At 40.6% G+C, this 15,020-nt stretch overlaps 1 protein-coding gene across 21 annotated transcripts in view; it reads left to right on the top strand.

The window, feature by feature from the left end:
- Window positions 1-15,020, top strand: part of ptprdb (protein tyrosine phosphatase receptor type Db) — a 185,919-nt gene that overhangs the window by 154,705 nt on the left and 16,194 nt on the right. For 8 of the 21 annotated variants that reach the window (XM_074687509.1, XM_074687490.1, XM_074687481.1 and 5 more), the window contains 10 exons: window positions 216-309; window positions 2,604-2,828; window positions 2,920-3,080; window positions 4,047-4,058; window positions 6,216-6,328; window positions 6,445-6,486; window positions 7,040-7,137; window positions 10,073-10,196; window positions 12,329-12,504; window positions 14,748-14,771. In XM_074687509.1, coding sequence (XP_074543610.1) covers window positions 216-309; window positions 2,604-2,828; window positions 2,920-3,080; window positions 4,047-4,058; window positions 6,216-6,328; window positions 6,445-6,486; window positions 7,040-7,137; window positions 10,073-10,196; window positions 12,329-12,504; window positions 14,748-14,771 — 1,069 coding nt within the window. The remainder of the gene's footprint in view (window positions 1-215; window positions 310-2,603; window positions 2,829-2,919; window positions 3,081-4,046; window positions 4,059-6,215; window positions 6,329-6,444; window positions 6,487-7,039; window positions 7,138-10,072; window positions 10,197-12,328; window positions 12,505-14,747; window positions 14,772-15,020) is intronic. The other 13 variants (XM_074687542.1, XM_074687526.1, XM_074687617.1 and 10 more) reach the window with 6 other exon arrangements.

The raw sequence follows: 15,020 nt of genomic DNA, 5'->3' as shown, positions 1-15,020 counted from the left end.
CGAAACATAGGTTATTTTCTATTTCAAGCCTTTAGAAGTTTGATGTATTCATAACAATGGCCAGCTTAAATCTTCACTCTAAAATGAAAAACTGCAAGATAAACCTTTTATATATCAAAATGTCCAAACTTTTTTTTTCTCAAGTGACTAATGTACAGAAACATTAGTTTAAGATTAATTGTACTAAGCTTAAAAATGTGTGTGGTGTGTTTAAGGGGTTACTATGTGGTGGTGGTTCCTCTGAAGAGGCAGAGAGGAGGGAAGTTCCAAAATCCCTGGGAGGATCCGGATCAGATGAACATGGATGAGGTGAGACATGCTGCAGAAAGGGGATTATACAAAGCAGAGCTAGATGATGGTCATAACATGGAGCTTCTTCGACCTAGGATATAATTTTCTGTTTGTTTTTCTGTTTCTGTGATGTTGTAGTTGAAATCATTGCAAGGTACATTACTGAGAGGTACATTTTATACTTAGTTGACTGTCCTCGTACAAAAGAAACAACCCTCTTGATGATTTTTTTGATGACTGTGATATTTTGTTTCTTTTTGATCAGTCGCATCAAATCCTTGATGAAAGAATGTAGGGATTGGTGTAACCGATTTTTACATCCACCTGTCCCCAAAACAAAAGGAGTTAAAGTCACACAACAAACTGTTGGAAGCTGTCGTTTTCCCGCAAGCTTTGCCATCATCAGGAGGACTCAGAATGCTTGGTGGCAGATTGGAGTTTAGTCCTGTTAAAACAGCACGATGAGAAAGGCTAAAGCCTGGCTCACACTACAGGATTTAAAAAATCTTATAAGATTCTGAAATCGGGCTGTATCTCACACATAAGGAGAATCTTCACAGATCATCTTCTCTTAAACTTAAGCACACACTAACTACAAGATTTGAAAATACTGACCAGCACACACTACAGAATTTCACCAAGATTATTCGACCAGAGAGAGTGATGCACCACATGTGCTCAGTTGTTTGATCTAAGGTTTTTAGCGCACTGGTGGGACAGGAGGAGAGAGAAGCGGAGCTGTCTGCAGCGGTGCCTTTCATCCATTACGCGCACGCAGAGGGACAGAGGTGAAACTGTTGCTGTTTCAGCCAATAATGGCATAATCTCACACCCATCACTGATAAAACAACAGTTTGCTACCGAAAATGGCGTGATTATGTGTTATTTTTAAAGGCATTATTGAACTGGCTCAAGTGGGCCAGTGGCGCGCGCAGTCAGCTGACCTGGAGCCTTTCAGCTGCACTTTGAGCCTGCATTTGTTGTCTCTGGGGCTCTTTCTAACTGTCTGTTGTCATCCTCAGTGAGAATGAATGTTGTAATCATCCAGATAAATATCAAACATGTTTGAAAATTAGCGGCTCCGACGAGTCTATGAGACAATCATGGGGGCGAAAGATTCATCTGTCAACCGCTCACACTTGAAGATAATCTTGCCTGAACGTCGGGGCCGATTTTAGTCCCAGACCAGATTTCTTCCCCGATTGTCGGGAGGACCGAATCGGGGTTAAATCGGGGCGAGAATCCTGTTGTTTGAGCCAGGCTTAAACACATCAAAATTGAACTAAACTGAACTTTAACAGTTTCGAAGAAATTAAGACATTGTTTTTTATTTATTCCTTAGCTGGAGCAGTGAAGGAGTTGAATGTCAGATTTCGCTGAGCCCAGCTCGCCCAGATTTTAAAAAATTAAGATTTTGTTTTCGTTTCAGAAACCACCTACTGTAAGATCAGCCACAGCTCATGTGGTGTGGGACTTACTGAGTATCTAAGCTCTCCTTTACAAATATATGTGGCAATGTCATATTTGTATTCTCAGTCATGAAAAGACATGCCAAAGTGCATTATAGCGTTTTCTTTTATGAGTCACACAGGAGCACTGAGTTTACTGAGAGTGGTTTTTTTTTTTTTACCTCTCTTGTATCATACTTCTGGTATCTTGTTATTCAGAGTTAGATGACCATGTCATCCATTCCCTGTTCAATCCAACAATACTTTCACATAACATTTCCCCTTTAATTCCACTTCCTGCATTTTTCTAAAGACTTCATCACCTCATTATGCCACTCTGAAAGCCCATTCATGTGTATGAGATTAGTTTCAATGGAGTTTTTATGGGGCCCACTGTCTCAATGGATAAATGACTTAGCAATTCAGTCGACAGTGGAGACATTTATGCTCAGGTAATAATGCTCCAAGCAGTGCGTTGTTCCTTCACTGACAAGTTTTTTATGTGTCAGGGAAATTGCCTAAATTGGCCCTTTTCACCACCTTTTTTTTTTAGGAAACTCAGGTGAACAATCTCAAAATGTTAAACAACATCAGGAAAATGTTATTGGAGTTCCAGGAAAACAGTTACAATGTTTTTTTGTTAGGTCAGCACTGTTAAACCCTCATGAAGCAGGCCTTTTGATGCTGCACCTTGTCTGAATTTGGCATTTATCACATAAAATTACAACCTTTGAATGTTTTTATTTCTCTTTTTTTTCATTTCTTATCTTTTCTGTCAATCTCTGCTTTTTTGCCTAATTAATTAATTCCTCTTTCTTCCTCTCCCTGTCTGTCTTTCCATTGTCTCTTTTACTTCCTTTCCAGCTTCTGAAAGAGATCAACCGGACCAGTATTAGTCGTGCCCTCCGCATTCGCAGACAGGCCGGCCAATCCGATCCAAGGGCCTACGTCAGCGCTCACTTTAAGTTCCTTCCCATGGAGTTCACTCTGGGCGATGGACGAAACTACGGTGACTTCCGCAATCGCCCCCTGCAGAATGGACAGGAGTATGTTTTCTTTGTGCTGGCTCTGCTCGACCTCTCAGAGAATGTGAGTCCTGACACGAAACATTTAAATGAACATGATTCATTTATTCATTTAACTGTGAGCATCATTAATACATAAAACTGTCTTTCCTCAGACCATGTTTGCCACCAGCCCTTACTCTGATCCAGTGACGTCATCAGATGTGGACCCACAGCCAATCGTTGATGAGGAGGAGGGTCTGTTGTGGGTCGTGGGGCCTGTGCTGGCAGTCATCTTCATCGTCTGCATTGTCATCGCCATTCTTCTCTTTAAGAGGTAAGGACAGCAGGAGGAAAACAAGGAAATGTTTTATTAAATTTCTTGACAGATGAGAGGAGAAGAGACATCAAAATGAGAAAGCAAAAAGTGATGAATTGAAGAGACAAAAGAAAAGATAAATATATTAAAAAGTCAATCAGAATCTTCACAGAAAGGAAACAGGTACTCGGAAGACAGCAACATATTTTATTTACATACAGGTGTGTTGCTTTGCTGCATATTTGTCCCGAAGTCTCTCCTTGTAGTCAGAACAGGCTAACCTATAGGACAGTTTGTCAAATAGCTCATTTAAGAGCAAGGTCATAAACAAGATCATCACCTCTTCTCTTAATCCCTCAAGTCTTCTCTCACATCATACAAATTACATCTTAGTTAAGCTGTTGAATTCCCTCATTTTCAAGGGTTTTTTTTTGTAATCTGTTCGTAAAGTCAGCGTGCAGGTGGCAAAGTTGGCTCACATAACAGACAGGGGAAGATAACATTATCATCCATTACCATTATTCATGATAATCATCTGTTCTTCTGTGGAGAGCTCTGTTAATGCACATGAATAATCACTGTGACTGATGTGGCGTAGCAGAATTATTAACCTTGATGGTAATAATCTAAAGTTAATACACCCTGGAGTGTAACCTATGGTGATTCGCAGCCTTTTATGTATGGCACTTTTCAATATATTTTCATGATGTTATTACATTATAAATGTCACAGTTAGAGGATGTCCTGGGAGATAACGTTCTGGGTGAACGGTTTTGGTAGAATTGCATTAGCTGATTATCTTTGTAGCTACAGAAGGTGCCTTTTAACATGCCAAACATACTTGTGAGAGACTTATTAGTTTTAATGAGAGGGACAGAATAATGAGTTCTGCACTGCTGTAGTCCCTGATGTTTATCGAATGGACACTAATGTTATTCATTTTTGTCTATCCTCTCATCTCCTCTCCTCCCTGTTTGGATCCAGCAAACCTGACAGGTAAACAAACTCTACTCATCTCCATTTCTCCGAGCCTGAGTCTGCTTTATGGTTCAGATTTTAGACACCAGTAGAGTCAGGATAACACTGACAGTTTTTGAACAACTGAATATTAAAACAATGAAGTCAAAAGAGAAAACTGATGCAGATATACTTGAATAAAATCCCAGATTTGCCAGATTTTAGTTAAATTCTAGAGAATAAAGTCTTGATCTACACATAAACTAAGATAACACATGAGATGAGATCAGAAGGACAGTAAGCCAGCTGCACTGAAACCTGGATACAGGAAGGTGCATCATCTTTTGAAGTCCTACTCAACAGATGAGGACTAACAGCTGTTGCAGTAGCTTGCCCAGGCTGCCTCTCTTCAGAATGGGCTTCATTTCTTCCCCAGTCTTTCCAGAATCATGACACTTGGGATAATATGCTGCTGATGGCTGAAGGATTGAGTATTCAGTTTGAACAATCCTGTGTTGAAGTGCAACTTCTCAGGATTGTCCCTGTCATAAGCTAGCTGCTCCTCTTATTGACCCTTTCAAAATAAGATACAGGTTAAGACTTGAACAAAACAGACTTTCAAGGATCATTTTATGATGATAGTATTCTATTAACATTACAACCTGTTTTCATGTAAATTGTTAAAGTATCTGGTTTTCATCAATATTGCTAGCCCCACAGCCTGTAGTAATATTTCAGTACAAACCAAAGGACTGGCTTTGTGTTTAGTTCTTCAAAGTTTTATTTTATGTATTGTTGTAGTCTGATCCAACCATTAATCCAAACATTAGAGCAAAAAGGCAGTGCTTGTTTCCTTCACTTTCAGACATATGCTTCTTTCCTGCAGATGAAATGGTTCACTTTATTTAGTTGCAGAAAAAAATGAGTAAAGGCACAGTGCCAGCACCCTTTGGTTTCTAATATACTTTGAAGCCTAGAGATGCTAGAACGGCTGACTCCAACTAACTTTAATCAGATCTACATACCAGATAAAAATAGTGGTGTTATCATCAAACTATGACTAGTTCTCTAACTCTTCAACTTAATTTAATTTAATGTAAACTGATAATTTTATCCCGTAACCCTTTGACTTGCTGCTCATTAGGGCTGCACGATTATCGCAATCGCATTCGCAATGTCAGCACATGCAATTACGTTATCGCAAAAGAGGTTATCGCAATTGCAATCGCAATGTCAGCACATGCAATTCAGATTTTTCTCTATGATAACCAAGCAAGTCTGTAGACTCATCATGACACAACTTTTTTTATTAAATCGCAAGCACATTCGCAATCGCAATATTGTCCACCTAATCGCAAATCGCACCTTTTCCCCAAATTGTGCAGCACTACTGCTCATCTGTTTGGAAGTATGTTTTTTAACTTGGTATATCTCATAGAAAGTTAATTGAACTAAGGATGGGTACTAAATTAGGCACTTTTATGGGTACCCAGTACCAATTCACTAAAAAATCAAAAGGTACCATGTTTGGATACATAATGCACCTTTGTGACTGTGAGGGAGTGGAAGAGTAGGCGATTTTCCATGCTGGACATAAACACAGCATTATAAGTTTATATGTTGAAGAAAAAATTTGTGAAACTGAAAAAAGAGATTTTATTATTAAACAAATTGATATTTTTTTCCACATAAACACAAAAAAGTATGGAAAATTTGTACAGTTGAGTACGGACACAGATTGCCAGGTACCGGGCGTTGGTACTGTATCATTTCAAATGGTACCCATCCCTACATTGAACTGAGTAAAATGTGATTGGGTCATCTTTTGTGTTTTCTGATCATGGTGCTCCAACAACAAAAAAGTACTCCTTTTTTTGACTTCTTATCACTTGCATTTAAAAAGTGAAAGTCAAAGGGTTAAAATAATATAGGGTTAGAGGTTTAAGATCCTTTTTTACTGTTTTACTTTGTTTGGGCTTATAAGAGACAGAGATAGGGATTGTATGCACTAGATAGCATCAGGACCAGGAGTCAAACTTCTTATGAGTGACACTAGGCTGTGAGTTTTACTGTTTTGGAACCAGTTTCAAGCAGACCCTCGAGGAACTGCAGTACAGGTACTACAGGTACTGGAGGTACTGGAGCACATAAATAAGAGTTGTTGTGTAAATAATTTTGTGTTTTTCTGTTTTCCAGGAAAAGAGCAGAGGCGGAGGGTAGGAAAGGCAGCTTCCCCTGCAGCAAAGCCATGTCATCCCACCATCCCACTGATCCCGTGGAGCTACGCAGAATAAATTTCCAAACTCCAGGTAAACAAGGCACACCTTTAGACATACTAGCTAAGGCACAGTGTGGACATTTAATCTAAGTGTTGTAGTTTTAGTTCTATTTATTAGATTAATCTTGCTGTTGTTTCCTTTTCCAGCCTATCGTGTGTCAGTGTACCGCGGTTATCGGCGCTTGTCAAGTTAGTTGGTCTTAGTCCACCATAGATCTTCTCCTCGCTGCTGACATTGTTTCCCCTTTACCATATTCATTTATCTCTTCTGTTTCTCTCTCTGTCTATCTTCCTCTCTCCTTCTGTCTGTCTTTCTTTCCCATTTTCACGCTAACTAACCTTCCATCCCATGTAGGATGAAGCTGCTTGAATCAACATTTCATCCAAATGCTTCTGGAATACTTCTTGACAAGATCCCAAAACTCCTTTTATCATGCTAAATTTTTAACCGCCTGTGTCATATTCTTTTTTTATCTTCACCAGCAGTGTGTGCATATACTCTGAGGACATGTTACTGTGCCTCAGTAACTTTCCAAACACGCACATTGTTCTTTCTCTCCGCCTGGAGAGAAAATGGTCACTTAACAAAAAAAAGAAACACTTCATTTGCTTCCTCCACTGAGTCTGGACAGAACACTAAACAACACCTCCTCTGAGAATCCTTCCTCTTAACATTTTCCTCTATAAGAGTTAAGTTGCACATGTATCCAAAGACCTCCTTTTCTATTTCTGTGCTCGGCAGGCATGGCAAGTCACCCACCCGTCCCCATCTCTGAGCTGGCAGATCACATCGAACGCCTCAAGGCAAACGACAATCTCAAGTTTTCCCAAGAGTACGAGGTAGGAATGTTGATTATCTGTCCATGAAAATCTTTAAGTTCAAAAACTAGCTTAAAGATTTGCTCAGCTTCAATTTCAGTGGTGAGAGCTGTAGATTGAGCCTCACATATTGAGTCTCTGCAGCTGCGTTTTGCTTCGTCTACACAGGACGGTACAAGATAAAGCCCATTTTCCTCCCCCTGCTGTCTTGTTGTTATCTATACAAATATAAGGGGGGAAATTGAAATTGCAAGCTCAAAGAGGGTTTGCTTACAGCCAGATGGTTATCGGGGCCTCATTTCTACGCTCTGGTGGAGAAAGAGGAGAAACAGAGATAGAAATAAAGAGGCAGCGACCAAGAGCAGACTGACTGAGAGATACAGGATACAAAAAAAGGAGCCTCTTGATTAGTTTCCACCAACTTGCAGCACAGTTAATGTGGAACAAAAAAGGTTATATTCCCAGAGATAACAATGTGCCTGAACTTTGTGTGCTGAAGTGTGGCACCAAGTAGAAAAACACATCCGTAAAAATATTCTCCAACATGCTGGCTGTGGAGCAGATAGAGCTAGCATTACAATGAGCTCCACAGAGAGCTATTAAAGGGGTAAAAATGTTTTCTTTTCCTTGAAAAAAAAATAAAAAAAAAAGAGTTTAGACGGACGGTCTCTGGGTGAAGGAGGAGACGTGAAGCTTTAATTGGCTACCACAAGAGAGAGAAAGACAAATTGTTTGCGATAGAGAAACGTATACACAAGGACACATTATGCAAAGACTAGAAAAACAGATTTTGGGGAGAAAAGCATGGGGACAGAGGATAAAGGGACGGTAGGTGTAATTGTGATGCGAGTTTGAACCTCTCTGTCGAGCCTCACATTCTCTCTGCATGACTGTGTGCTTTGTTCGCTAGTGAACCCTTAACGAGGGAACGAGAGAGATGGATGGAGGAGGGATTGAGAGAGAGGCCAGAAATGATTGCGGTGTAATAATCAGGCACACATGATGCCGAGCAGTGTGTGGAAAGCAGCCTCCAACACACACACACACCCACACATGCACATGCATTCATGCACTCATCCAGCACCCACTCCTGTCCATTTTTTCCCCAACCAAACCATAATTATGTGTCGTAAAATATTCAGAATTGCTAAATTGCTCTGGCTCTCTCCTCTTCGTCCCTCTCTATCGACAGCCTCATAATGACCTCATGTCTGCCGCTCCCAGCTAACAGCAGTGGTTACTCTGTAATTACCCTCCAGGAACTTAATGTGTTGGTCTAACACAACCATCTTTTCTCTCCCAGAGGAATTTATTGTGCTTTTATCATTTTTCTCCAGCAGCTCATATTTTTGTTTCGTAATAAAAGGTGGAAAGTCCCGACATCGGGGTTGTTTCTTAGAACATGATACTGTATTTGTGGACAGTCCTGTCCAAGTTCAATATTACCCTGTTAACTTCCAATTTGTATTTGGTTTCTATTGGGGTAGCAATTCTTGGCAACATAGTTAAAACTCAGTTTACATCCATAGCATTGTCTAGCTCTTGCCTTTTGACTTGCGATGTTTGCTTTCTCAGGCAGATGTATGGGCAAAGTTTCCCTCTCAAGTTTAAATGTCAGCAGATTGATTATATAATTGAAAAACCAAGAGGGTAAATTGGGGTAAAGGTAATTACCTCTGCCAAGGAGGTTATGTTTTTGGAGAGTTTGTTTGTTTGTCTGTGAACAACATAAATCAAAAAGTAACAAACGGATTTGGATGAAATTATCAGGAAATGTTCAAAATGGAATAAGGAAGAAGTGATTAAATTTTGAAGGCGCTCCAGATCACCATCTGGATTTAGGATTTTTTTAAAGGATTCTTTATCATTGTAAGATAGGGTCGTTTTCACCATATGTGCATTAAACTCCATGATAGATGGTCAGATAGCTTTGCAAAACAATACAAGACAAGGTCACTTTAATTTCTGACAGATGTAAAAGTATGATCCAGATCCTGGCAATATTCTGGATACTAAGATCAGATATATGAAATATGTACTGGGTCAACATAATTTTCACCACTGTCAGGTAACAAAATATTATACAAACCTGCAACTAACATCAAATTGTAGCAGACAGTCTGCTGAAAAGGAGTATAACATTAAAGTAGGACTAAAGCGTTGCGTGAGAACCACAATATGCTTGGTGAAGGTCTGCGCTCTCTGAGCGCTTTTCTAGTTCATTCTTTGTTGCTTTGGTATTAGAGCCCTGATTCATCAGTCACATTTCAGTCAGTATTTTAATATGGTACATGCATGGACCTCCAGTCACATTACAGTGTTATTAATATGCTACATGTAGGTGTGACTATCAGCCCAGAGAATTGACTTGACTTGATGAAAGATGGATGAAGTAGTCACTTGAGTCAAACTAATTTGCAACTATCCAAGAAACCAACAGAAAAGGTGAATTCATTTTAAAGATCACAGCTTTGCTTCTTTGCCAAAAGCTACAATATGAACCCCTGTAAGTTGAATGCTTTAAGAGATTTTAATACAGAACATTCAAAACAGAGGACATATAGAAAACAAGTAGTCCCCTCTCACTCTGTTAGGAACAAAAAAGAGCTCCTGAAACTAAAACTGTCTTTTTAACCTGACTCCAACCAATCTTTTATTATTTTTGTAAAAATTGGTGTTTTGTTGTGGGCTTCAGTAGGGTTTTCTTGACTTTTAGAGCCAGCCTCAAGCGGATACAGAAAGAACAGCAAACTTCTGAATTGGCCTGTTTTTGAACAGTGGAAGTTGCTGTTTGGCTAAAAACTCAGCAGCTCCTGAAAAAGCTGACTAATTAAACAAACATCTTCCAAAACAACTTGAGCTTCAGGAGTGCAGTGTTTTGTTTTAATTACTTTCCATCTGCGCTTTGTTGTTCAACACTGGCTCTTCTCTGACCCTGTCTCTCTCCGCCTTGTAGTCCGTCGACCCCGGGCAGCAGTTCACATGGGAGAACTCCAACTTGGAGGTCAACAAGCCAAAGAACCGCTACGCTAACGTCATCGCCTATGACCACTCCAGGGTTATACTCTCCAGCATTGAGGGTAAGACACACCGCCTGTGTGTTTAAGCTCTGTTTTTTCTATCTCAGTGGGGACTTAGTCGAGAGTGAGGACATTTTTAGGAAGTGAGGGAATTCTGGTCACTCTTCAAAGGGCTGTTTGAGGTCGATGACTCGGTTTCTGGGTTAATGTTAGTGTACAAGGCTTTAGATGGAGCATATAGTCGAGATGGTTAAAGGTTTTGAAAGTGCATTATGTCAGCAAGAGTCACCACAAGTACTGTAGCATGTGCATGTGTGCTGCTCTACGTGAGGGATGGAGTATTAATAATCTGAAGATGTTTTTCATTGCCATACAGCATAGACACAGTGCTGTGCCTGCATCAGCGATAAAATGATCAAATTAGGATTCAAACACACTGCTGTTCCAACCCACTGTGTTACCACATCATGCAATTAAACGGTCTCTTACTTGACCAATTAAATGCTCATGGAGGTAAATTATAGCCCATTTACTGACATATTTTTATTATATGCCAATTTCCCTGGATTTAATTTTTTTTTTTTTCATTTTTGAACGGTCTAAAATGTGAAGGGAAAATAGTCTCAGTCTTGTTCTCAGTGTGTGTTTTGAAGTGCACTCACCCACCTCAGCTGGGAAAGACCTGAGGCAGAGAAACTGGCAGCTCCAAAGTGAAGAGGGGGAGGCAGTGGGAGGCCAAGCCCAAACAGATGAGTCTTATCTGGGCAGAGCATGTGTGAGCAGCCCTTCCACCCCCGCCTGTCCTGGAGCCCTGGCTGTCTGTCTTTCTTTTAGCTCAGAAAATGCATATACTCTTGAGCATGTCCAAACACACCAAAGCAAAACATGCACACACACATTCGTACTCTACTATGGATTTAAAACATTTCCAGGATGTGCAGAAGCAAAGATACGGACCTCTGCTCCCAGTCTCCTCCACACATCCTCACGAGGAGACACCAGTGCCAAACCAGTGCAGCCACCAAGTGACTGGAAACGTGTGTGCTCTGTGTGTGTTTGCTTTATCTACGCAGTGCTTCTGCTGTAGTCCCTTGCAATAAAGTTGTAGCACATCAAAGCATTTAGCCAAGCTGTCCTCTAAAGACTCAGGTTGATAAACATATGTTGAAGCTCTTCTTACCGTCTGTCCTCATCCAATTTAAAGTAAGTTGTATAAACCTCCCCGTGCGCCTCTGTCATTTAAAAGTGTGTGTGTATTTGTGTGTGTTGGGGTTTTACGAGCATTTGGGACTAAGGGGGTGTTCATAAAAGAAGCTGCAGGAAGAGAATCAGCTGCAGGAGTTTCTCTCTGCCACGATTCTCCTGTTTGCTCATTGACTTCTATCTTTTTGAGAGTAAACCGCTATCAGACGACTCAAAAGGAGTTTTCTGTCCCACTTCGGCAGAATCGGGTCACGGCTCACCGCACGCGTGCACGTCTGTGTGTACGCCTGTGTGTGTACTTTGCTGTTTTGGTGTATGCGTGCATGTTTGAGCTATGACTCAGTGATTTTTGGGATTATGGTATTAGGCCCCAGATGAGCAGGACTGATCCTAAATCAAACACACACAGGCAGGCTCTCACATCACACACACACACACACAAACACACACACAATCCCCTCCAGGACAAGCAGTGTCAGCCGAGTCTTACACAGAGACGGCCTTACAGTCATATTGCCATTCAAAGCGACACATCCAGAGTATACTCAGATTAGGCCCATGATCGTCTTAGCATGTATTATAAAACAAGACGGCTGAACAATCCAACACCAAAGGACGCTTGGCCCCGTGAAAATAATAATCTCCCCACCGTGACCTCAGATGATCCACACTCTTTATTACAGGGGCATAAACCTGCTTTCATACTTTGTGTAGACTTTAAATAATCCCTATAGATTATTTTCCAGTCAATCAAAATAAGAATCATCGAGAAGGAAACATGGGCAGAGAGTGTTTCTGTTTTCACAGCCCAGAAACGTTCATCCTCAGAGTCATCCCTCATAAGTAAGATGCTGTAATAACACATGTAGTCAGTGTTGTCTTCTTCACCCTCCTGTTATCTTTAATTTTATTCCCCCTTCCATCCAACAGATCTCCCTTCATTTCCTCCCCCCTCTCTCAGTGACATTCGCTTTTTCTGTCTCTTGCAGGCGTCCCTGGCAGTGACTACATCAACTCCAACTACATCGATGGCTACCGCCGTCAGAATGCCTACATCGCCACTCAGGGACCCCTCCCTGAGACTTTCGGGGACTTCTGGAGGATGGTTTGGGAGCAGCATACAGCAAACATTATCATGATGACAAAGCTGGAAGAGAAGTCGAGGGTAAGAAAAGAGGATTGGACAAATATTAGGATGTCACTGTAGATTGCGTTTTGGGGGGAATGGAGAGATAAGGCGTGATATTGTGGGCTAGAATAAGCGTAAGGACAAAGACAGAGTTGGTTTGGATAAACACTGCATGACAGGATGAATCATTTGGTAGGAAGGACTTAAGTATGAGATGGTAGCATGTACAAATGCTTTCACAAACATCTCCCCACGTTCACGTTGCTTACCATCTAAGATAAAGCTATTACAACAACAAGCCAGCAGAAACATACATCAAAGAGGGGGTATTGTGCTTTTTTTATGCTTTTTCACACTAGTGTTGTAAAAGACTCTGATTTCAGCCTCTGCCTGAAACACTTTGTCGCCGCTGTCTCTTTAAGACTACCCACTCCAAAAAAAACCCTTCCCTCTGGAGGCCTGTTGGAGATGCAGCTGTGTCAGACCTTGGTGTTTGAGGCCAGCCCCTTCAATGTGTCGTAGACCAGTTTGGAGATCCTTATGTGATGACTTTCTCATTTCAGAAAAAATGTGCTACTTTTGAAATAAACTATCTTTAACAGTTTATGGCAGGGCTATTCGATAAAAAAATTGGTTGCGACAGATTTTTTAATATCAATAAAAAAATACTTTCCAGTAATTAATCCACACAGGATTAAACTGACTATTTTCCTTGCTAACTTTTCATTTTAGGTTAGAAAGAGACATGCTGTTTACACCTGTGTAGGACTGCTGATGTCAACATTCCAAACACACCTGCTCAATGACACAATGCATTAGGTTTGTTGCTAGGTTACCATAGATGTTGCAGTCAATGTTTGTAATAATGTTGGACTTTTTGTAGAATCTTGTCAGTGTTAGTAAAAGATATTTTTCTCAACAGACCATTAATTGGATAGCCCTGGTTTAAGGACAGATTCAGGAATTTTATACCCATTTTTAAATCATGGGAAAGCATAATACCCCCTCTTTAATGTTGTTCCTAGAACACAGCTACGTTTAAGAATTTTGCACAGTTTTATGATGACTCTGAACCTTTGACAGTTTTTATTTTCAGAAATCAAAGTTTTATTTAGGGGGTGATTTTGGAGGGAGAGTATTTAAAGTGATAATCCAAACCAATAAGATACCTGCAGTAGATGGTGTTTGGCAGGACTCAAGCAATTACTTCACACAACTTCACTTCAAAGACCCAGTTAGAGCCTTTCATGTTCTACATTAAACGCCAACACAGCTGTGATCCTTCTGTACAGGTGGATATTTGTAATTTTAGTAAGTTAGGACACATGACCAGCCTTTAATTTCTCAGTCTGGTCTCTAGTTTGGAAAGCGAGTCTCTTAGTCTGAACTGAACTCTGTACATTTCAACGTTTTGTTACTTCGACCCACCTGTAGCTGCAGAGTTCAGTTTTTGTAAAACAGTTGAAGAGCCCAGCAGATGTGGCTCAGAAATGTAGGTGTAGGAATAGACTGGGTTGAGTAGATTATTACTCAATAGACTCCAACGCAGCACAGCAAGAGGAGGAGATCAGGAGTATAAGAGTACCAAATGGAGATACGATGTGGTCTGGAAATACATGATTGTTTGGAGGTGACGGGTTAAAGAGTGAAGTGGGTGCTCTTAACTTTGGTTAAGCTTGAAAAAGACAGAAATGGATTGTTAATGGTTGGTCTGGCTGTCACGAGGAGGGCAGGATATTAATTTTTAAAGATGTGGAAGGACAGGACAGTCCAGATGGATTCAAGAGAACAGGAAAAAGCAGGGACACGTCATGTGGTACAAAAATACTTTATACTCCAGCTAACACTGCCATGTTAAAATAAAAGTAGAGGGAATGTACATCGGCAAAATGTGGCATGAATGAAGCCGAGTAGAACGGAAGAACGGAGTATGATGGAAGAGAATGGTGAGCATGAACTTGGGGAATTACAGCCAAATTGAAGCTAGTTAATGAATTAGAAAATCGTTTGGCTTTAAGGCATTTTGCTGTTGTTAACAGAATATGCGCTTGAGTAAAAACTCAATGTAATGAGACTGTCATGTTGGGATATGAACACGAATGGCTTGAGGTGTGAATCATGATTGAGTGCTAACCAATTATGTCCAAAACCCTGTTCACAAAATGATTCTTTCCTCTCATCTGTGCTTCTTTTCCTATTAACCTGTGTCTTGTGTTCAAATCTCTGCTCCCTTTTCAACTTTTTTCCAACTGTCTCTGTTGTGTCTGTTTGACCCTCAGATGCCCTCTTATTTCTTCTCTAAGGCAAGACCTCTCTTTCTCTCCTTTGCTAATCCCTTTGAAAATGCAACCTCACCTCACATGGTTTTCTCCTTACCCCCCTTCCCCCCACCTTCTTTTCAGTGCCCCTTTTTTCTGCTGTTTTCCCTCTTTTTTTCTGCGCACTAGCCAGCGCTTTGAGTGAGAATGCAGAATTGTTTCAGCTCACCACACCACAAGGCACTCAAAGTTAACTTCGTCTGAAAATGGGATTTATGGAAACCACTGCAGCTC

The sequence above is a fragment of the Halichoeres trimaculatus genome, unplaced genomic scaffold (genome assembly GCF_033239565.1).
Source record: "Halichoeres trimaculatus isolate MK-OKI-2021-1 unplaced genomic scaffold, fHalTri1.1 fHalTri1_scaffold_2, whole genome shotgun sequence".
Lineage (NCBI taxonomy): Eukaryota > Metazoa > Chordata > Actinopteri > Labriformes > Labridae > Halichoeres > Halichoeres trimaculatus.
This window is presented reverse-complemented; position numbering and strand designations above follow the sequence as displayed.